Below are 24,277 nucleotides of genomic sequence, written 5' to 3' on the forward strand. Positions count from 1 at the left end.
TCGGAAAACGGAAGCCTGAACAACTTCTGAAACAAGGCTTAAAGGATTCCTAAGAAGCCTGAGCCCTGGGTCATGGTTAGTTTCCTTTCTACTGCACCAAGAGGCCAGGTCTCTGCTCCCACAGGAAGAAGAGTCTAAGTACCTGTTTCTCAGAACCTTATATGTCAAGGCATTATTCCACAGATCTAAGCTGGAGCATTCTGGATTTTATCGCACTTTGGTGAGACTTAGATTCTCAATAAGGCTTAAATAAATCAAAAGCTTAAAATTTCCAGTAAGAGTTGCATTGCCCCAAATGTAATAAAGTTCTTTGAGTTACCCTTCAGAGTACGTAATTTCGATTATCCTTAACTAGATGACATCTCTATCAACTAAAAGCAACCCATTTTTGCTAACAGATATTGATGAATTAGAGTCTACAGAATTCTGTTCCAGGGAAATGGAAATGAATTTGCATACAATAGTGAAGCTTCATTTCAATGAGTAGTTTTTAAGCTAAAAATTCCGACACCCAAAACTATTAAACAGGGCAGTTACCAACAAAACCCCTTTTTTCCACAACATTGCTTCCTGGAAGAAATATGTTTAAATAAGGACACCATTCATCTGTAGGCATGTTCTAGTTTAGAAAATCTTTAATGTCAAGCTGCATGCAAAAAGAAAACATTTCATATTCTAACAGAAAATATTATGACATCCTATGACACCTAAAATTTAGAACTTACAAACAGGTTACTCAGAACTGCTTATATGGGGATTTTACAAATTATATGAAAATACATCTCATTTTCAAACACATTAGCAATGATGAATTACTGTTTTTATAACGGTAAAAACACAACTGGGTTAAAAATATCTAAGCCCAAAATACAGCACTTTAAAAATACTTACCAAAATAACCTGAGTTTATTCAACACTTTTAAAAGGCAGAGCATTCCATTGTTAGGTATTTTTCAATGTTATAATAAAAAAGAACACATCAAATAGATGTTCACAGGAAGAAATTAAATCAGAAAAGCTTAAGTTTAAAACAAGCAAATCTTATACATAATATTAAACTACCCCAAGTTCTCCTTTTTATGCCCATAAATGTGTGCATCTCTCATCCCTCATTAGAGAAGTATCTTTTGGCACATGGTGATTACTACAGACACTCGCAGCTGGATGAGTGGTAAAGAGTAAGACTGTCCTACTACCCAGTTCTACATGGATGTTATCTACCAAAACCTCATCCCGAGGCACAGGGATCATCACGGAGGAGAGGATGTAAAGATGGTATAAAGAGCTGTGAGATATCCATAGCAAAACAGTATATACTGACTGAACGTGGCAGGCCTGTCACATAACTAAACTCAGAGCAGCTGTGAATGCATACGTAACACCTGCATGAGACCAAGCTGGCAAATAGCCCAGTGAGAGAGACAGAAGAGGCCAGGAAGTCCCCCCCTGAATGAGGACTATTGTTAACTGATGGGTGCTGGGAGAGGAAAGGGGTGTGGCTACTCATTCCCCAGCAGATAGATGGTCCTATACCGATGTGTATACAGGCAGCACTGGGCTCAGGGCTTTAAGAGAGAGAAAGAACACATGAAATTGGGAGGGAAATGTGGCACAGATAGGGAAGAGACGTTGTAGGAATGGAATGGAATGTGGAATGTATCAAGACACATGCATGTACAGAAGTTTCAATTAATTAACACTAAAATCTAATAAACTAAAGACTTGCAACTCAAACAAAATACTCAGTTTATTGCATAATATAATATACGTGTTCTTTATATTCCTTAGGCTTTGGGATGTCTATCTGAAGAACTGACTTGTGTGTTTTCCCAAGGGCCACCTAGTGCAGGCGCGAGGAAGGAGCACCTCAGGGCCATGCATCCTAAACAACGTATGTGGATAGAGTCGAGGTGTTTCTGACCACCCTGCAAGACGCACTCATGTAAAGAAATAAGTGATGCATATTTAGCTTTCTGAGTACAAAGTTCTCTCACAACTCAAGGCAATAATGATGTCACATGGACATTTAATGTCTTCTAGTATCCTTTTGATTATAATTCACTCAGAACCTTGTAATCCATCAAACACTAGAAAAATATACCTGGAAGTCCTCGGTTAACACATTAGTCACAAACAAGAAACGGGACAATTAAGTCATTGCAGCAAGATTGATTCCAGCTCCCTATACTCAAGACCAACATGACAACCATTACTTAAGAAAAACCTTTCTATCGAAATCTAGAAATCATTATACTTGAAAAGATTTAATTAAAAAAATCACAACACATCAATACTCTCAAAAACACCCATTTTGTTACTTTATAGAAAAATTACTTCCATCAAAAAACACCAACGGTTCATTCACAACTGCCTCTCTAGATTCTATCTGCAGTAGCTATAACTAGGACTACTCAAAGATATGTACCACAGGCTGAGAATAGCTTCAAATATGGTTAACACTGAGTAATCAATTGCAAACACCATTTCAACTCCTCTTATCATGTTTACAATTAATCTCCAATACCAATTCTTCCATTCTCCTTACCCATAGCACGTTTGGCCCTAAGGTGGATGCACACACCTGTGATACCAGGACTCATGAGGCTGGAGCAGGTGGACCTCCAAGTTTCCAAAACACACAGGTTACAGTGATAGACCCTCTACTGACTACGACATTTCTATGGATCCAAGTACCCAAGTCCCATTTTTTTTAATTGGGTATTTATTTCATTTACATTTCCAATGCTGTCTCAAAAGTCCCTGACACGCTCCCCCGCTTTTTTCCAAGCCCCATTTTCAGTATGACCACTTTACCCATTACCATCTGCCCACAAAAAGAATACCTGGTGCTAGTTATTTTGGTAAATAGACAGGCATTAAACATTATTGTAAAGATAAAGAACTTGAACCTAGATGCAGTGCATGTTTCTAACCCCAGCACCTGGGGGATAGACTGGGAATGTAAGTCTGTCTCAGCTACAAAAGCAAGTTCAAGGCCACTCTGAGCTACATGAGACCCTAACGCAGTAAAACAGGCTGAAGACATCAACCAGTGGTTAAGAGCACTCTTTCTTCTTCCAGAGGACCAAAGTTCAATTTCCAGCACCCTTTTGGGTGGCTCACAACTACATCTAACTCCAACTCCAGAGGATCTGACCTTCTTCTACTGGATAACTCTTAGGCTCTGGAGTCATACAATTTCTGAACAATTGTGTAATAGAGTTGGTTTCCTCACGAACTACCACTGTGCTGCAAATTATTTGAGGTATCCATGTAAGAAATTATCTTAGAGCTTGGTATGTAAAATTTAACATTATCAAAGGATGGAGAGAGACCTCAGGTGTTAAAGTGCTTGCCATACAAACACAAGAACCTGAATTCAAGCCCCAGTACCCACGTAAAAAACTGGGCATGATGGTTCACAGTTTTGTAATCCCAACACCAAGGAAGCAGAAACAAGGAGATCCCTGGGGCTCACTGGCCAGCCAGTCTAGTCTAAATGGTGAGCTCAAAGTAAGTAAGATCCTGTCTCAAAGGAGGTGCATGTTGTTTTTAAAGATGATACCCAAGGTACCAACTAAAACACACATGTGCCCAATACATATAAATATTCACATGTATATAAAAAAAAAAAACCCTTGACATTATCTAACAAGGAATGGTAGGTTTGCAAGCCTACAGTCCCAGCAATCAAATGCAGAAACAGGATGCATCCTGAAAGTTTGAAGCCAGTTCAGGATACATAGTGAACAGTGACTTCTAGACAGGGTGAGAGATACACTGACTCCCTACCCCTCCACCCCCAAAGGGAACATTTTCTAAAGCACTGTGAGACTATTCTATCCCATACATATAACTTATTAGAAAAAGGAAAACGGGCTGTCCTCAGAATTTTCTCCCCAGTCAGTCTTATAGGTATCATCAGGAGTCTCTGAGGACCTCTACTTACCCGAGATCACTGTCCCAGTTTTGTAACGACTTGTTAGATGATCTTTTAAATGTCATTTGAGTTTTTAACATCTTGGCTATTTAAAGGATATATGACAGGAGTAAATAATATTCAGGAAGCCATAAAAGTAAATGGGGACAAGCTTACCAAAATGACATAAGGGAAAATGTGTCCACTTCCTTTTCTTTAACCTTTAATGGTTTGAAACTGCTTATACTCCTTTGTCTTATCATCACCTCTAATCCTTCTTCATTCTATTTTCTTCATATAACACCATCAAGAGTTTTCAGGGTTAAAGACAGAGTTCAGTTGGTAGAGTGGTTGTCTAAAGGGTAGGAGCCCTTTGATTCCCAGTACCACATAAGCCAGCACAAGTCTCTTTGTCCAACATTCATAGAAGCTCAAGATAATCCTTGGCACCGGGCGTGGTGGTGCATGCCTTTAATCCCAGCACTCAGGAGGCAGAGGCAGGCGGATTTCTGAGTTCGAGGCCAGCCTGGTCTACAAAGTGAGTTCCAGGACAGCCAGGGCTATACAGAGAAACCCTGTCTCGAAAAACCAAAAAAAAAAAAAAAAAAAAAAAAAAAAAAAAAAAAAAAGATAATCCTTGGCTACACAGCAGTTCAGGGCCAGCTTAGGATACATGAGACTGTCCTAAAAAAAAACAAAAAGCTTTCCTACACTTATATTCCCCTAGGACTTGGGATTTTATTGTGAGGAAAGGGAGATAACTTTCCTCACGTGTAAATCATGTATGGCCACTAAGGGTGTTTTTAAAAGCAACTTTAGGATTCATTAAAATCCAAATCTCCAGATAATAAATTTCTCTCCAAATACCATGTTGATAAGATTCTAATAAAACAAGAGATACTAATTAAGGGGAGATTAAAAAAAACAACAGCAACTACTTTTGTGTCTGTCAGACACTTTGTTAACCACACACACTTTATTTATATTAGCTGCCTAAGACGTAAATCACTGATAACAGCCTAACCTAGGCATCTGTAATACTGATAAGCTACATATTCTTCACAAGAAGCCTTCAACAACTGAGCCCATATTCATCAAGGAATTCTCAGAAGATGTGTGTGTGTGTCTCATATATACATAAACATCAGAAAAACCTACTATCTTAAAAACATGTCAACATTAACTTTTGTACAAATACATTTTCACACACACACACACACAAAACCTTTGAGTTTTAAAAATAGGGTCTCTCTCTATAGCCCTGGCTGTCCTGGTACTTACTATGTAGATCAAGCTAGTCTTGAACTCAGAGATCTACCACCTCTGCGCCCCAAGTGCTGGGATTAAAGGTGTGTGCGCCGCGTCTGGCATGTATCTATAATTTTGAGAGAGAAAGTGTCAATGATTCCTAGTTCAAGTTTTCTTGCTTTGTTTTTAAGATCCTTCTACCTAAAGGGAAAAAAAAACCTTAATTCTGAAACATTTATCATTTTTCATATAGATTAAAAACTGTTATCTCTGCTATAAATAGAAGGAAATTGATTGATACAAGGAATGCCTATATATCTTGATCTGATTCTCCAATGAGTTTCCCTTCCCAGACTGAGAATTCATGTGGTGTAATAATATGTAAGATAGACTTAGTATAAAGTAGCTTCTCAAAGGGTTAGGAGAGCAGTCGCCTGCTTTGCTATAGCCGAGTTCAGCCCCCACCTCCCATTGAGGGGGAGTAAGGAGTCCTCCATCACGTACTGTGACCACAGCACTCTGGAGACTGTCTGGAGGGTCACAAATCCACGAGTGTGAAGACCCTGCCTCTTACTGATTAAAATTAAAGCAACTTCTGAGCAATGCCATTTTAAAGTGATAATCACAGCTTATGTAAGCCATTGCACTTGTCCAGTCTATACTGCAGCACTTTGACATTGAAAGTGCAATAAAAAAGCTTAATGTAATAAACAAAAACATAGGTCATTGAAAAAAAAAACCTCTAGTGCTTAGTATCATAAGTAGGATGGCTGATAGTCTATTTACAACATCCTAAGTGCTCTGAAATAATAACTATAGTGAAAACAAGTCATCTAGTGTAAGCACTAATTTTACAGATTCTCTTTACAACATATTCTCTGTATGTATCCCAGTTTACAGCTGAAACGACCACTGTATATTCAACAGCCATGTCTCAGGTCAAACCGTTCTTTCTCTTCAGAGATTTGAAGTTTGGCTGCTCCTGTACTATTGTGCAGTCCCTTCCAGATGAAGCTTCTACAATAAGAGCTTATCATGATTCAAGTTCTTCAAGTTAAAGATATACTTCTCCACTGCTATTCATCATAGTTTTACAGCCTTACGTTTGAGGTTCTACTCTTGACTACACCTGGCCACATAGGTGCTGTAAGACAGTGGAGCTGGAAGACAATATTCCACACAGTACAGTACAATTATAGCATCCTCTATTTGACAGCCACGTCACGTTCCATTGCCTCCCTTGAATCTTGCAATACAGCAAAAAATGATTTATTACAGCTTGTACAGTGGCATGAGTCAGTACCCCTAGATACTTTGGAGGCTAAAAAAAAAAAAGGACTGTATGAGACCAGAAATTTGGAAATTTGGGGCTAAGCCGAGCAACAAAGAAAGGTCCTGTCTGTTTTGTTTATTTTAGAAACAGGATTTTGAAGCCGGGTGTGATGGCATATGCCTTAATATCAGCACTTGGAGGCAGAAGCAGGTAGATCTCTGTATATTCAAAGTCAGGCTACTCTACAGGACAGCCAAGGCTATTATACAGAGAAATGCTGTCTCAGAAAACAAAACAGAACAGATAAGATAAAATAAAATAAGGACTTGATTTGTGGCTCAGGGTGACCCTACACTCATGCTTTCTGAGTGCTGATATTCACATGTGCTCCCATGGCTGGCTGACAAAATGGGAAAACAAGTGGGGAGGGGCTAAGTCGGTTTATATATGCCACTTAGAGCAATTCTTTTCAATGTACTCTCCACCAAAGATGGACTTGTCTGATGATGTATTAAAGTCTACTTTAAAATTCATTCTTCTAATTGCACAAAGCTTTAAGAAAAATGACTACCCTCTCCACGTTGTCATGACTCATCTTATGTTTCCACAGCCTTCTGTTACCGAGGATTTTGTTACAGGGGCTCATCCATTTTATACAGCACATACCATACTTTACATGTTGTAAAGAGAATTTGTAAAAGACATCTTCCACTAACTTTCTGGTATCTTTTGTTGCTCAAAAAAAATCCAGCTATATAATTCTCTTCAAGTTGCCAGAGGTGAAGCATTTAATTTTACCATGTAAAATTTACTGTAGATTTCTTATGCCTGTTGATTTAGACCAGTGGTTCTCAGCCTTCCTAACAGTTCCTCATGGTGACCCACAACCATAAAATTACTTTTGTTGCCATTGCATAACTTTAATTTTGCTACCATTATGATTGATTTATAATGTAAACATTTGTATTTTCTGATGATCTTAGGCAACCCCTGCGAAAAGATTGTTCAAGTCCAAAGGGTCACAACTCAGGTTGAGAACAACTGATCTATCTCATTCCCAGCATTGATTCTAATCAAGAAAGTTTCAACATTTAAAAAGACAACAACAACAAAAAACCTAACGCAGCTAAATAAATATAAATACGAAAGTTTTGTTCTCTATTCTAACACCCAAATAAAAGCACAGGCCCTACCCTTTGGGTAGTGTCATTTCTAAACCATCTTCAATGACTTCTAAAATTGTAAAATTGAATAAGCACTGGCTTACTTTGTATTTAAAGCTTCAGGTCCAATTCTTATTTGTGCTATTTTGTATCATACTTTTTGCCAAATGATAATACTTCTTGGACAGAATAAAACCTCAGGTATTTTTCCTAACTATTTTTCCAGCTTATCTAAAGGTAAACCTCAAGGTTGGAGGGTGACTCGGTGATTAGAGCACTTGCTGCTCTTCTAGGAATCTGGGTTTGATTCCCAGCACCAACACTACAGCTCATAACTAGTTGTCTCTACAACTCCATTTCCAAGGATACACTTTTCTGGCCAACATGGGCACCAGGCACACAAGTGGTTTGCATACATACATATAGGCAAAACCTCCATATACATTGTTTTTTTTATTAAGATAAGACTCTTTCGAGAACTTAAACATTACTTGTTGGCAATAGCTAACTCAAGTCTGTAAGTCTCTAACGCTAGGAGCATGTCTTCATGCTCTCAGCCAGAGCGTTCATTAAATCCAGGACTATTCATCATCACGATGCCCTGGCTCCAGACCTCCTACACCAACACCATGTCACCAGCATTACTAGTCCTGGCCAAGCCCATTCTCAGTTTGTGCGTTCTCACTGTTGGTTCTATTACCAAGGACTATGATTAAAGTAGGATTACGATTCATTTGAAATAAGTAGTATTGGTAAGCTAGCCCAAACTACAAAGATCAGAAAAGAAAGATTAAAGGTGTCTATTGTTGCTTGCAGATATCCTGAAAATGAGTTTCTACCAAGTTGTTTGTTGTTGCCTTCTCCTTTACAATTTTCTTTATTACTACTATTATTGTTATATTACTTTATGTGTATGGATGTTTGGGCTACATGTATGGCTGTGCATCACATGCATTCCTGGTTCCCACAGAGGCCAAGAGAGAGCACTGGATGCCCTTGGAACTACAGTTACAGACAGTTGTGACTATGTGGAGCTGGGTCCTCTGGATGAACAGTCAGTTAGTTCTCCAAACCTGAACCATCTTACTAACTTTTCTTTCTGTTTTTTTTTTTTTCCAGTTTTCTCAATTTTTATTGTTTTCTTTAGTTTCATTTAGTTTCATAAAAATTACCGGAAGTATATGAAAACGTATTTTACTTGTGCAAGTAATGCAGATTTATTTATCTTCACTTCAATAATGAACCCCATTTAAAATGAATTTCTCTTGATTGCTGTAAGAAGTTAAATTTCAACATTTGTTAACAAGCACCTTTGAAAGTGGTATAAAATTTCATGCCTTCTCTGTTTTGTACCACTGAAACAACTTTTTCTTCTCTGTTTCCTAGGTTTTGTTAGTTTTATAGATTTTACTGAGAACTTCACATTCTAATGAACACAAAAACAATGCTTTTCTTCAAGAAAATGTATCTTTGAAATGGGGTTAAAACTGGTTTTGTATGAAAACCATGCTCAAGTGACCATGGTGATACTAATGTATTATCTCATGTAACTCTTCATTTCTCCTTATAAAACTCCATCCTTTGTATAAGATGGCCTCAAGGAGGAAGGAGAACTCACCATTTGCTTACCATCTCAACCCTCTCTCTGTATCTTGTTGGGCTTCATTAAAAATACTCGTGATATGGTAGAATTCCACAAAGCCATTCTGAATATCTTGTACTCAGAAGTACATTTATGTATGTCTCCATGAGAAGAAATTTGACACTATCAGCATAGCATTTAAGACTGTAAGTTTTAAATTGCAAAAACTGCACAGAAGGAACTTTTGCCCATGGGAACTACATAAATTCTCTACAAGACCATGAAGTCCTTCACACATGCAAGGGCGGGCTGTCAGTTGTGTAGACATTGGTCTGATGTCACGATTGCCTAGTACACAGGGATTTGGTCTAAAGATGGCCATAGAGCATGTTACTAATAAGGCATGTATTTTAAGGGATTTTTAAATGTCCCACTGGATATTTGACTATAATCAGGAATTTTCCTCCATTTATCTGAGAATCTCAAAGACAATAACTAAAGAAAATATCCAACTTAAAAAAAAAAGAAAAAATTATAAATGAGACTATGTTATTTTCAGGAATAAATTTCACACTCTGTAATGGAAGCGAACACTATCTTATTTCTAACTCTGTGCCTTAATAGAGGAAAGCCCCAGAGTACTAGAGTGGTTCATTTCCTGAATACCAATTAGCAATTAGCTCAAGACTGAAACACAGGAATCTTCTGATATGAATCCTCCTTCCTACCCAAACTGAGTTACTAATAAGCTATGCAGTTATGAGTGTCCAGTTTGGGGTCACTCTCACAGTTATGCCCAATCCTGGCTCCCCAGGTTAGAATACCATTCTTTGTAGGATGCATGGACCTATGAACCTGTAACTCTCAAAACCTGGGGCAAGATAAGTTTTGTTCAATTGAGCATTTTGCTTAATAGGGTGGAAATTGGTTGATGTTTCAAGAAATTGACCTTGGCCATTTCTGCTCTCTCTAAGTTTTCTTATAACCATCTTGTACTATAAAAATGCAGAACCCATTCTAAGATTTGTGTTCATAGCACATGGCAAAAAGTTTCTGTGTGTGCCAATAATTTTTGTTTTGATTTTTTTTTCCGAGACAGGGTTTCTCTGTGTAGCCCTGGCTATCCTTAAGCTCAGAAATCCGCCTGCCTCTGCCTCCCAAGTGCTGGGATTAAAGGCATGCACCACCATTGCCCGGCTCCACAATTTTTAATAACAAAAATTTAGTGTTAAAATCTGCGCTCTTAAAGCCAAGATCCCTCATAATATTTCAGAACATAACTTTATCTAGAAACGGAGACAGGTCATGTGATTTCTTATTTGTAGGTGAGAGAGATGGAAAAATTCTAAATCTTGTAATAATGCATGATCTTATGGATATATTAAAAATCAATGAATTATTTTATTCAAATGGGTAAAATTATCTCAATTAAAAGGAGTTTTCAGGTTTTTTTTTTGCCTTATTCTTTTTTTTTTTTTAATCTTACTTACTTTTTTTTATTGGTTATTTTATTTGTTTACATTCCAGATGTTATTACCCCTTCCCAGTATCCCCTCCACAAGTCCCCTTCCCCTTCTCATCCCCCTGCCTCTATGAGGGTGCTCCACAACCAGCCCACCTCTCAGTGGTCATCAAGCCTTCACAGGACCAAGGGGCTCCCCTCCCAGTGATGCAAGATAAGTTTTTTGCCTTATTCTTAAAGCTATTACAATGTTTCCTAAATTAGATATAATCAAAACCTAACAGACAAATAGAAATCTAAACATCCTAAAACAGCAATAGTAGGATGATTAAAAACAAGGCACTTCTAAGCCAGAGATGACTGACAGGGAAGAAAGGGCCCTTACTGTTGAGTAACAATCTCTAAACACGCAGAAACAAAGACTGAACATGACTGCTAAATGATTTCTTCAGAAAGACTATGCAAAATAATCTTGCAATGCAAAGCTTCGCCTCTATACATGAAAACACGAAGTCCTCAACAACATGAGCACTTACTCATCATACTCGATATGATAAATAACGTCTTCATCAGCAGCAACTGAGTCTGAATTAGACGTAGAGGGTACATTGTCCAATTTATTTGTGTTCTCTTTGGAATTATGATTTACATTTCCATTAGTCCTTTTATAAGAACTGCCATTCTTCAGTGGAGTTTTGCCACGTGAATGTCCATCAGAAGCTCTAGTAACACTATGTATATGTGCTTCAAACCAAGCACCAAGGCCGACATCTCTGGCATCCACCAATTCATTTACCTAAAAAAAGTTTAAAATTAGTTAATGAAGCTTAATTTCATCTATTGCTTCAAAAACTTTAATATAACTCAAATTATTTGAGAGTTATTATTAAACAATATTTGTTGCTATTCATGTTTGAAATGATTACAGATTAGATCATACTATTCTTTTAGATTATACTGTACTATTTTAATCTTGGTATTTACTAATATAACTAAACTTTGTCCCAATTTCCTTCAATGAAGTAGATGTTTTAGTTCTTCCTCACCCATGTCTACGCTCTACTTATAAAAACAATGATTATGTACGCAGGAATCATGTTAAGAATGCCGCCATTACAAAATCAACACTATAAATAATTGAGACAATTTGTTCTATTAATTTCTTTATAACCCTAAAAAAAACCAACCAGTCCAACAAAAAAACACTACATGAAAATAAAACTTGTAAATGAAGGAATTATTCATAAAGAACAATGGAAAGAGTCAGCTAAACTAGTGTATACAAACTGGGAAGAGTTCTGCCATGGATTAGTAACTTGCTTGGCAAATATGTTCATTTACCACTTCAAAGAACAAAAGATAAAACAAGGAGAGAGGTATAAGATACAAAACAGAAGCCCAGTAATGATCCAGACCTAACCAACATCTTTTTCAAATGAAAACATTGATTAGAACATAGGTATATTGGAATTAAGAAACAGGCACGTTTTTAAAAGTTCTTCTAAAAAATGTGAGGACACCAGTAAGAGAAAGACAGTTTTATTTGTCTGTTTGTTTGTTTTTACCCCAGGGAAGGAGAGAAATCTCTTGAACCTTTTTCCCCATGTCCTCACAAAGAAAATCTGAAATCACCAACACATGATCATCTCATCAATCTAGTTTTCCCTTTGTTGGCTAATTTTTATTGTAAACTTGACACAACCTTAGAGTCACCTGGGAAGAAGGAAACTCAATTCAGGAATTGCTTTAGCTGGAGAGATGGCTCGGCGGTTAAGAGCACTGTCCTGAGTTCAATTCCCAGCAACCACGCGGTGGGTATCTCACAACCGTCTGTAATACACTCTTCCGGTGTGTGTCTGAAGACAGCTACAGTGTACTCATACAAATAAAAATAAATAAATCTTAAAAAGAATTGCTTCAATCAGATTGGTCTGAAGAAATGTCTGCGTTGACTACTATAGGAGAGGCCCAGCCCACTGTGGGAGGCACTATTCCTTGGTAGGGAGGGGTCCTGGATATGTAAGAAACTTCAACACCTCACAAAGACACTTTCTCAACCACGTTTGTAGCAGCTTTATTCATAATCGCTAGAAAATGGAAACAACCTAGATGTCCCTCAACTGAAGGATGGATAAGACGATTAATGATTCTCTGTTATGCTTATAGACAGGAGCACACTGTCCTGAGAGCTTCTACCCAGCAGCTGACACAGACAAATACAGACACCCACAGCCAAACAGTGGATGGAGCTTATGAGGACTCTTATGGAAGAATAGGAGGAAGGACTGTGGCACAGAAGGGGATAGGAATTCCACAGGAAGACCAACAAAGTCAACTAACCTGGACCCTTGGGCTTCTCAGAGTCTGAACCACCATCCAAAGAATACACATGGGCTGGACCCAGGCTTCCCCATATGGTATGTACTGCTTATATATAGCAGATGTGCAGCTTGGCCTTCATGTGGGTCCTGAACAACTGGAACAGGGGCTATCCCAAAAGCTGTTGCCTGTTTATTGGATATGTTCTTCTAGCTGGGCTGCCTTGTCTGGCCTCAGTGGGAGAGGAAGCACCTAGCCTTGCAAAAATGTGCCAGGGTGGGGTGGGAGGGGATCCTTAAGGGGACCCCTACCTGCTCAGAGGAAAAGGGGAGCAGATGGAGGAGGAAGGATTGTGGGAGGGGGTGACTGGGAGGGGGCCGTGAGCAAGATGTAAAGTAAGTAAAATTTAAAAAAATAAGGAAGAAAGGGAGAAAAGAAGAATGAAAGGAAGGAAGAGAGAGCTAGCTAGTGTTAAGTCTAAGCAGCCTCCTTTTCCCACAGTTTTGCTTGAGTTCTTGCCCTACCTTTCCTCAGTAGGGTATTGTGACCTGGAAGTCAGCTCTCTCCTCTCCAAGTTGCTTTGATCAGAGTGTTTTTAATCACAGCAACAGAAAGCAAACCAGAACACAGATGGTATAGCATGAAAGTATGTTCTAAAACACAGGTGCCAGATAATATGCAGTGTTCTTGACTTAGGTTTGCCTAATCATAATGAGTCTATTAATTACTTCTTTATGAAGAAACAAAGGCACCGTTAGCCGTTATAGGCAAAAGCTAATTAAAATGTAAATCCAGAGAGCTGAAAGCATCTTGTCCCTGAAAAACTGTGGGTTTTGCCATTATACTAAGAAGCTTGTTAAATCTGACACGATAGGTAAATATAAACTTAAAGTAAGTGATAAGCCCAGAAATATATTTTAAGTTTTTTTTTTTTTAAGTTTCAAATCACCAAAATAACACAGTAAGGAGAAAGCACAAATAAGTAAAAAACATTAACTTTCATCTTGGTGCAACATTCAACCAAAGTCAGCATGCAAAGTGAATACCATAGCAATGAAACAGCTTGAAAGGCACGCTTCAATACAACGTAAGAAGAAAGCATTCAGAAGAGGGGAACAGAAGGGTGGAAAGAAGGGACAGAGAAAGAACACTACTACTTCTACTACTAATAAAATAATGGTCCAATAGGTTATGTAAAACAAAGAATCATAAATAAACATGTTATCTACTATATAAATTAATTTACATATTAAATGAATACAGGCTTATTTCTTCCACTATAGTAACTAATAAATTTAAAGACAATCTCTTGTAAGCAAAAAGTAAAACAAAAATAATCAATGCTAAAGAATAAACTTGTTACTATTTACTCAGAGAACGCCAAGATGTAGTATTTCATTTAGTATTCCATTTATATCATTGTAACAGGGTATGCAATGTATGGTTGATATTTAAAAAAAAAACAGCAATACACCTTTAACCTGAAGTGTGGGGTGGGGTGCTGTAATCTGTAATCCCGGCACTCTGGAAGCTCAGGCTAGAGAATCACAAGTTCAAAGCCAGCCTAGGCTATATAGGAGACCACAGCAGTCTGTCTCAAAAACAAAAAGTTTAAAAAAAAATTTTCCCTACACAAATATAAACTCTACTATGGATCTGTAAGCAGTTAAAATGAAATGCTGAAATTTGTAAAAAGCTAGCATGTAAGGCTACTATTTAGAATAACCTAAAATGTATTAATTCATAAAAGTAGGGTTGTCATTTGAGTATGTAAATCTAAAACTCAAGTTTTATTATCCTATTGTTTTATTAGCATGCCACTTACAAATACTGCAAACAAAAAGGTGGCTGGTGGTGCTTTTAAACTCTAATACATTGTAAAATATATAGATATGTAGTGATAATTGTCAAATTTTGGTTTCTTTAAAAAACACAGAACCGGGCGTGGTGGCGCACGCCTTTAATCCCAGCACTCGGGAGGCAGAGGCAGGCGGATTTCTGAGTTCGAGGCCAGCCTGGTCTACAAAGTGAGTTCCAGGACAGCCAGGGCTATACAGAGAAACCCTGTCTCGAAAAAACCAAAAAAAAAAAAAAAAAAAAACACAGAAATATTGTAAGAGTTTGCTTTCATTTTATTCGCAAGTGTGGAATATGGGGCTGCTTTAGACTGTCCACAGCAGCTGACTATGATCTGCTTCATGTTCCAGCAGGGGCGTGCTTTTGCCAGCTGCAGATGCATTTCTGCAGTTCTTTGATATTAGGGATTCTGGGGACTTCCCAGAGGGAATATAAAGCTAGGGCATTGGGGTTATTGGTTGCTGTTAAGTAGTCTTGTGCAAAGAAGAAACAAGAAGAAATTAGAGCCGGGCGTGGTGGCGCACGCCTTTAATCCCAGCACTTGAGAGGCAGAGGCAGGCGGATCTCTGAGTTCGAGGCCAGCCTGGTCTCCAGAGTGAGTTCCAGGACAGCTGGGCTACACAGAGAAACCCTGTCTCGAAAAAACCAAAAAAAAAAAAGAAGAAGAAGAAGAAATTAGATATCCTGACAGCAAAGATCAAACTTGCTTTAAGGAACTCAATGCCCCTTATTAGCAGGAAGTAGTCTATCGATAACATCCTACTCTTTCTGACCGATGACGTTATACAGGGATATCTTTGCTTTCCCTCTATACTTTTTTCTCTCTTATCTGGTGTCAGGAGGTTGAAAGCGTGGAAAAAGGGTGAAAGAAAGAATATCCCACAAAGTAGTAAAGTCCGGCTACACAAACATGCTAAGGAAACATTTAAATAGGTTGAACTCCATGTAAGAAATGAAACTCTTGCCTGGCGTGGTGGCGCACACCTTTAATCCCAGCACTCGGGAGGCAGAGGCAGGTGGATTTCTGAGTTCGAGGCCAGCCTGGTCTACAAAGTGAGTTCCAGGACAGCCAGGGCTACACAGAGAAACCCTGTCTCGAAAAACCAAAAAAAAAAAAAAAAAAAAAAAAAAAAAGAAATGAAACTCTTTTGTAGAACCTGGGTTTTGATGGCAGCTCAGAACAAAAACTACTAAACCATAAAATTAATATAAAAACAGGATACTATGGTAGTAGCCTTCTAAGTAACTTAGGAGGAATTAACAGAAAGAATTAGTCAGAAGAGTGGACATCTGGTAGCGTGTTCCTATAAACACAGCCCAAGAGAGGCTAAGATAGAACAATCCTAAGAGTTGATGTAGTCAGTGTGAAGATACAGCATGACAAAAAGATAATGTATCACTGTAAGTGTTCAAATTATATAGACCCACATGATTTTAATCTATACAATTAAAATGCAAAAAGGAGATGTTAATGTTATTTAAAGAAAAATTCAATTCACGTAGCAAAAGAGCTAGGCAGTGGTGATGATGCATGCCTTTAATTCCAGCACAGAGGCAGGTGGATTTCTGAGCTTGAAGTCAGCTTGGTCTATATAGTAAGGTCCAAAATAGCCAGGGATACACAGAGAAAAACAAAACAAACACACAAACTTAAAGAGGCAGAAGAAATGAGGGGAAAGCATAGCTCAAGAGCCTTTACTCTGTCTTCCCTAGGAAGGCAAAGCAGGCCGGGCCAGGCCAGGCCAGGCCAGGCCAGGGCAAACAATCTAAGATTAGCTAGTGTGAATGTGTCACAGTGGGCCTCAGGCTACTGGGAAAGTCTCTAGTTGTCTGAGAGAACATCCTTGCCATGATCAGAAGAATACTGATTTAGTGTGTGAGACTCAGAATTGACCTGCTGTATATTAAAGACATACTCTCTGACAGAGTATTATTTCTAGGAATTCATAAAACAAAATAAGGAATTCACTAGTCATAAGAAAGGCAATCTCGTCTCTCCCAGAAAGCAAGGTTTCTTTACGGGTGTCAAAATATCAAAGAATATATATACTTCATATATTTTTAAAAACATGTAAATTTGTATATAAAAATAAGCAGCATGGTTTGGGGCTAGATTGTGATGAAGCAGATAAGTCACATGAACCTGCGATTAAATCTGACCTTTTTTTTTTTTTTTTTTTTTCCGAGACAGGGTTTCTCTGTATAGTCCTGGCTGTCCTGGAACTCACTTTGTAGACCAGGCTGGCCTCGAACTCAGAAATCCACCTGCCTGCCTCTGCCTCCCGAGTGCTGGGATTAAAGGCGTGCACCACCACGCCCGGCTCTGACCTTAATTTTTATCTAAAAACAAAATAGCTATATGCACAAGTATAGTAGTGCACACCTGTAATCTGATGAGGTTTAAAAAAGGCATACATAAAAAAAAAAAAAAAAGGCATACATGTTCATTTGCACCTTGCAAGACAAAGACTTGCTTAAAAGGCTTAATTAAAACAAACAAAAAAAAACTTACTGTTTTTGTTCATCTAACCAAAGCTGGTGTGAGTATGTACGTTAATAAAAGGATAAGGATCACAAATAAACTGTCTTTTGAAAGAAAATACACAAAGGCCACATGTAAACTTGGCATAATTGTGGTGTGTGCGTATAAAACAAACACTCTCAATACTGAGGTGCAAAATGTGCAAGGCACCTTGGTTACACATTGAGTTTTTATCTCAAAAAGTAGAAAATAAGCAAGCACAAAAGCATACATACACACACATATATGTACATATACATACACACGCACATCTTCACATATAGAAAAGGTCACACACATTTAGAAAGGTACAAAAACTGAAGCATAAGAAGCAAGGTAACTGAGCCTTAGCTAATATCCAATAGCAATACTAGAAGGACTGCTGTTCATCACGCATGCTCTGGACCCGCCTCTGCAATACTAGGTGCTGTACATATGGCCTCACATATGCTAGGCAACTACTGACTTCAACTACAAAATTAACTTTTTTTTTTAACTGTTTAAAATATTTTAAGACAAGACCTCACTACGTGCCTAGGCCCTGAACTTCCAATTTCCCAGCCTCAGTCAGCCCTGAGTACCTGAGATTACAGACTGGAACGACCAGTCCTTACTCCCTGCTTTCCTTTCTTCGTCTTTGAGGGTAAGGGAGAGAACACCACTCACTACGTTGTCCAGGCTGCCTGAAACCTGTGATGGAAAATTCAGATTGGCCTTGAATTTGCATTCCTCCTGTCTTTGCCTCCCAAGTAGATCGGATTATCAAACATGTTTCTAAACATGTCCTTTGTTCTGTGGAAAACACAGCTCTGTGGATAATTTAGTATTCGAACTTTTCACATGTATAACCTTAAACAAATATCTTGTCCCAGCCTCGTATTTTTACGGTTTCAAACCATACCTACCAATACAATTGAGTAAATCCAATTCAGTAAGCCTGTAATGTGACAAACTGAAAACTGTCTTTTTTCACTAAGCATCAGCATAGCTAGTGCTGACTCGTTTAACACAGGGATCTTATTTTCTATCATTTGCTTAGTAAATATTAGCAGGTTTTGATTATATAATCATTTCCTTTAGTAATTATAATACAAAATCATTTCCATTTTTCCAAAAAAGTGAAGACGTGAAATAGATCTGTCCTCAAAACACATATAGTAAAGGACTGGGGAGATGACTTGGTGAGCCAGCATGAGGACCTGAGCTTAATTATCAAGAACCCACATAAAAGCTGGTCACAGTAGCACAGTCTGTAATGCCAGTGCTCCTAAGGTAACAGGGGAAACAGACAGGAGAATTCCTAGAATCTTGTGAGCCAGCCAGCCTGGCTAGACAACAGCAAACAATAAAAAGACTGTCTCAAACAAGACAGAAAGGAAAGACTAACACCCGAAGTTGTCCTCCAGCCTCCACACATGCACACATGTGCCATGGCACCTGCACACAGCTACATGAATATATATGTACACACATACCTGCCACCCTGTATAACACAAAAAACACATATAGCTAAATAAAGAGTGAAACTCAGAACATGGCTTTCTCCAACTCTAAACATGACTCATTTTATTTTGTATTTCATTGTAAATACAAATTTTAAAAATGCAATATGCTTCTATTTACATAAAACTCATAAACAGCTAAATTAGGATTATATAAATAGATTAGATGTCAGTAAGTTGTTAAAAATTGTATAAAGATGGCCAACCAATGACTGGCCCAACTTGAGACCCATTCCATGGTCAAGAACCAATCCCTGTCACTATTAATGATACTCTGTTAGGCTCACAGATAGGAGTGTAGCACAACTGTCCTGAGAGGCTCCACACAACAGCCAATTGAAACAGATGCAGAGACCCACAGTCAAACATTAGACACAGCTTGGGAAGTGTTTTGAAAGAGTTGAGAGAAGTTCTGAAGGACCTGAAGGGGATAGGGACTCCACAAGAAGACCAACAAAGTCAATTAATCTGGACCCCTGGGGCTCCCAGAGACTGAATTACCAACCAAAGAGCAACCATGGGCTGGACTTAGGTCCCCTGCACATATGTAGCAGATGTGCAGTATAGTCTTCCATACAAGTCCTCCAACAACTGGAGCAGGGACTGTCTCTACATCTCTTCCCTGCCTGTAGATCCTGTTCTCTAACTGGACTACTCTGTCTGGCCTCAGTGGGAGAGGATGTTCCTAGTCCTGCACTGACTTGATATGCCAGCGTGGGGTGATATGGGGGTTAGGGGCTCTTCCTTCTCAGAGGAAAAGGGGAGGGGTAAATCTGGGAGGGGCTGTGGAGGAACTTGTGGGGGAGGCAGCGATCAATATGTAAAGTCAACAAATAAATAAATGAAAAAATTCTATAAAGACCACAGAAAAGATTACTGTAGATGTTTAAGTAATAGTTTCAAGTAAAGAATATAGAGCTGTGGTTAGAGAAAAGACTCAGCAGTTGAAAACACTGTTCTTCCCAAGGAAACAAGCTATCTCACTTTAAACACAAACATACAAATACATGTATGTGTGCGTGTGTAAAATCAGGAAGAAGAACATGGAGAAGCCAGGAGGTGGTGGCGCACGCCTTTAATCCCAGCACTTGGGAGGCAGAGGCAGGCGGATTTCTGAGTTCGAGGCCAGCCTAGTCTACAAAGTGAGTTCCAGGACAGCCAGGGCTATACAGAGAAACCCTGTCTCGAAAAAACAAAAAACAAAAGAAAAATGGAGAATTCACGGGGGTTTGCTCTTCTGTTTGAAAATTTGGTGGTGTTTAGAAATATTTACTTTGTAGCATTTCATGAAGCTGTTTTCTTCACGTCATTATTAAGCTATAGTGTACTAAAAACAAAGGAGACAGAAAATACTAAAATATCACACATTACATAGGTTATTGATCATTTCTTTTTCCTCCATTCCCCAGTGAACATAAAATGACATGCAAAAAAATTAACTGCTATACATTCAGCTAAATTTAAATGCTTAACATTTTAAATAAATCATTTGTACCGAATGACATCTATTTAAAAGATAAAAGCATACTTGAATCACAGAAAGTTATCTTACTCACAAACTAAAATGAATTAATCGATTGTAGTGGTTTGAATGTGTTTGGCCCAGAGAGTGGCACTATTTGGAGGTGTTGCTTTAGAGCAGGCGTGTCACTGTGGGCGTGGGCTTTAAGACCCTCTTCCTAGTTGCCTGGAAGCCAGTCTTTTCCTGTTTGCCTTTGGATGAAGGTTTAATCGGCTCCTGTTACACCATACCTGCCTGGATGTCTGGATGCTGCCATGCTCCTGCCTTAGGATAATGGACTCAACCTCTGAACCTGTAAGCCAGCCCCAACTGAATGTTGTTTTTATAAGAGTTGCCTTGGTCATGGTGTCTGTTCACAGCAGAAACCCAAACTAAGACACTGATGTAGGTGTTAAAAGTTCACAGTTTCAGAAAATAAATGTACTTCATGACCTAGTTTCAGTGATTCAATACACTTACAATGAACAACAGGAATGGATAAGCCTGGTTACTGCTCAAATATCTCCAGGTTTTCAAATAGGATTGGTAATAACTAGTTCATCAAAGTGACATGAAGAAAGCTGAACAGCTGGTCACATACCACTCAACTTTATGCCAGCTTTAAAATTAGTTTAAAAATTCACCTGCTCTATTGCTGTCCAAATATTTTAGTCAAAAAGAAGGGGAAAAAAACCCAAAGATGTGTTTCTGAGCCACAAAGCAGTAGATTAAGTCCTAAAAACCCACAAGGTCTTAAGTTCCATTTCTAATACTGTCACCCTCTCCTCCTTAAAAAAAAAAAAAAAAAATCCTTACAAAACAAAATGACATAGATTCCTCCAAAACTCAAAATAAAGGGAAGATTCTAAATTGTTTGTTTGTTTGTTTATTTATATTTGGAGACAGAGTCTCATTATATAACCCTTACTATCAAGAAACTCCTTATGTAGACTAGGCTAACTTTGAACTTTACAGAGATCTACCTGCCCTGCCGCTGCCTCTCTGCCCCTCTGCCCCTCTCTCTGCCTCTGGAATTAAAAGTGTAGACCACCAAATCCAAATGCTTCCCAGTTTTTAAAAACAAAATTTTTACATGCTAATTAATCAAAATTTCATTACAAGAAAGGGGTAATTCAGAAATAAAGACAATAGCTTGTTTTCCAAGTTTATTTCCCTGGGTATGAGTGGTTTGCTTGTTTGTTTTTGTGTGCACCATGTACATATAGTTTTCACTAAGGCCAGAAGATGGCATCAAGCTCCTGGCATTGGAGCCAGCCAGCCACTATGTGGAAGGTGGGAACCAAACCGGTCCTCTGCAAACCAGCCAGTACTCCCCTGACCTGCTAAGCCACCCCTCTAACCCAAACCAGCAGCATTTACAAGTATTTCGAGTTTACCTTCAAAATTAATACTTAGAAGTTCTAAGGAGGTAGAAAAGAATATGATGTTTACTTCTCTGTCCCTAATACTAATACCCAAGTGACTGTGCACTAAATACACAATTATTCACGGAATAAACTAACTATCCAGAAATAAGCTCTTCTAAAGTATTGGATAAAATTTCAAAGGTTCATTAACAGTAACTTGATTTTAAACTGAGAATGGAAACAAACTCATGTTAGCCTCTGCAGCAAATAAAGTTAATTAAATACACGTTTAAAAATTACAGTGTGAATAACATAGTAGATTCTTTAGAGTTAAGTGTCAGGTCTACAATGTTCCTAATTGAAAAAATAAGAGTCAATTCCCTTCTAAGTTTATACAACCAACAATTTAACTAGAATCTGAAACCAGATTTGACAGCAAGTCCTTTTTGTACTAAATGGCCAGACCATATAGTAACAAATTTAAGAAAGTTAGTATCTATATTATATATTAACATGAAATATATAAACTATTAAACAAAGCCAGGCAAGGTAGTATAACCAGCCTCTAGAACTTGGGTGTGCTAAAAACAAGAGGATGACAAGTTCAAGGCCAATCTAGACTAAATAGTGAAGACTCTATCTCCAAACAAACTAGTTGACAGCCATAACATGGAAAAGAAGAGAGCCCTGCCAAGAAAACTAGTTTTCTGTGAAGTTCTTCTGGGATAGTCTGGAAAAGAGAAATAGAAGTTTGCTAGTCTTCTATGAAAATAAGTTATTCTGTCACTGCCTTCATCAGTAGCATCTTCTGACCAAGTGTGACAATGCACATCTGTAACACCAGCATTTGGGAGGGAGAGACACAAGGATCTGCAACTCAAGTCCAGCCTCAATTACAACCTGTTAGACACAAATAGAAATACAAATGAACGAAAAAGCCTACAGTGTCTCTATTACCCACCCCTCAAAAAGCAGGTAAGAAAGGAGCAGAGGATATGGTTCTACAGTTAAGAGCACTCCTATTCTTGCAGAGGACCATGCTTTGGTTCCTAACACACATATGCTGGTTTAACAGTGTGTAACTGCAGTGCCAGTGTTTCTGATGCCCTCCTCTGGCCTTTGTGGGACACTGCATGCACATGGCATACACGCATGCCAGGTAAGCACCCTTACTCATAAAATAGAAATACATAAAAATGTGTTTAAAAGGTAAAAGATAATGAAAGTTTAATATAGACATCACTAGTGACATACATATTCAGATATATGTATATACATAAATTCCTAATGTGACTATATACATATGTAAAATATTCTTCTTAAAATGTTCCTTGCTCTGTTCAGGGCCTTTAATAAACTGGCTCACTTGGCAAAGTACCTGAGCATGAGGTCCTAAGTTCAGATTCCTAAAACCTATATAAAGACCCAGGCAAGTGGTGCATGCATTTAACCCTGACATTGGTAGAGAAGTGAGGGGGGAGACAGTATGGATACAAATAAATCCCAGACTGGCTGGGTCAGTGAACTCCAAATTCAGTGAGTTAAAAAGACAAATTGTGACTGCACAGAATATCCTACCTCAACCTTTGGCCCACACATAGACAGAGACACACAGAAACACAGTAACATAAACATGCACGCACACATGCATCCACGCAGAGAGAGAGAGAGAGAGAGACCTATAACACAGACTGTTGTTTCTAGTATCATTCTACTATCAAATCAAATAAACCAGTATGGGGTGGGAGACATGGCTCAGTTAGCAAAGTGTCAGCCATATAACCATGAAGACCTGAGTTCAGATCCCCAGTGCCCATAAGAAGCAGGAGGGCACAGTGGCAGGCATTTGTAACTACAGTGCTTGAGGTAGGGCAACAGGCAGATCTTGTATGCTTGCAGCAAGCAAGCCTACTCAATCACTGGACGCTCGGCTAAGTGAGAGATTATGTCTTGAATAAGGTTGAAAGTAAATGAAAAACATACTGCTTCTGGCCTTAATACACAGATGCATATATATATAGGCATGACCACAAAATCTCATACACATACTAAGGAGAAGGAAAGAGAAAGAAGAAAAGAAATCAATGTCCTATGGAGAATGACTCATTTCAGTACTGGAGCAGGAAATACGCAGGTGACTTTGAAACATCTTAAAATACCAGAAACAGAAAGAACCATCAAAACAACAGTATAGTAAGGAAACACAAGGGCCATGGTTTTGTGTTGTTTAAAACAAAAACCAAAACCTTCCAAGCTTCCATTGGCCAAATCTAGAATAATCTTAAGTATCAGTGCATATTGCTATAAATAAGTGAATATATAAACAGGTGAGAAAAGACAAATCTCCCATGTTTAGGGTTCTTTATATTCTGTCCTCAAATGGAACGAAGGACACAACTTCTATCTTCAACACAGGCTATACATAGTGACTTCTCAAAGAGCCCAGGATGGAAAAAGAAAGGAAAGAAAAATTAACAGTGGAAAAACTTGAGGAACAGTACCTTGGCCAGGTGATTAAGGTTCGCCAACAGTATCAGCAAAATTAAACTACTGATGCAAAATG

General features: G+C 38.4%; 1 protein-coding gene across 2 annotated transcripts in view; it reads right to left on the reverse strand.

Moving 5' to 3' along the window:
• The window catches only part of Uhrf2 (ubiquitin like with PHD and ring finger domains 2), a 62,824-nt gene that overhangs the window by 26,331 nt on the left and 12,216 nt on the right, over positions 1-24,277 (reverse strand). Inside the window, exon 3 of one of the 2 annotated variants that reach the window (XM_021151777.3) lies at positions 11,184-11,443. The exons of the other annotated variant lie outside the window; for it this stretch is intronic. Coding sequence (XP_021007436.1) covers positions 11,184-11,443 — 260 coding nt within the window. The remainder of the gene's footprint in view (positions 1-11,183; positions 11,444-24,277) is intronic. 2 annotated transcript variants of the gene reach the window in all.

The sequence above is a fragment of the Mus caroli genome, unplaced genomic scaffold, assembly GCF_978045245.1.
Source record: "Mus caroli unplaced genomic scaffold, Mus_caroli_1 scaffold_20, whole genome shotgun sequence".
In the NCBI taxonomy this organism is placed as follows: domain Eukaryota; kingdom Metazoa; phylum Chordata; class Mammalia; order Rodentia; family Muridae; genus Mus; species Mus caroli.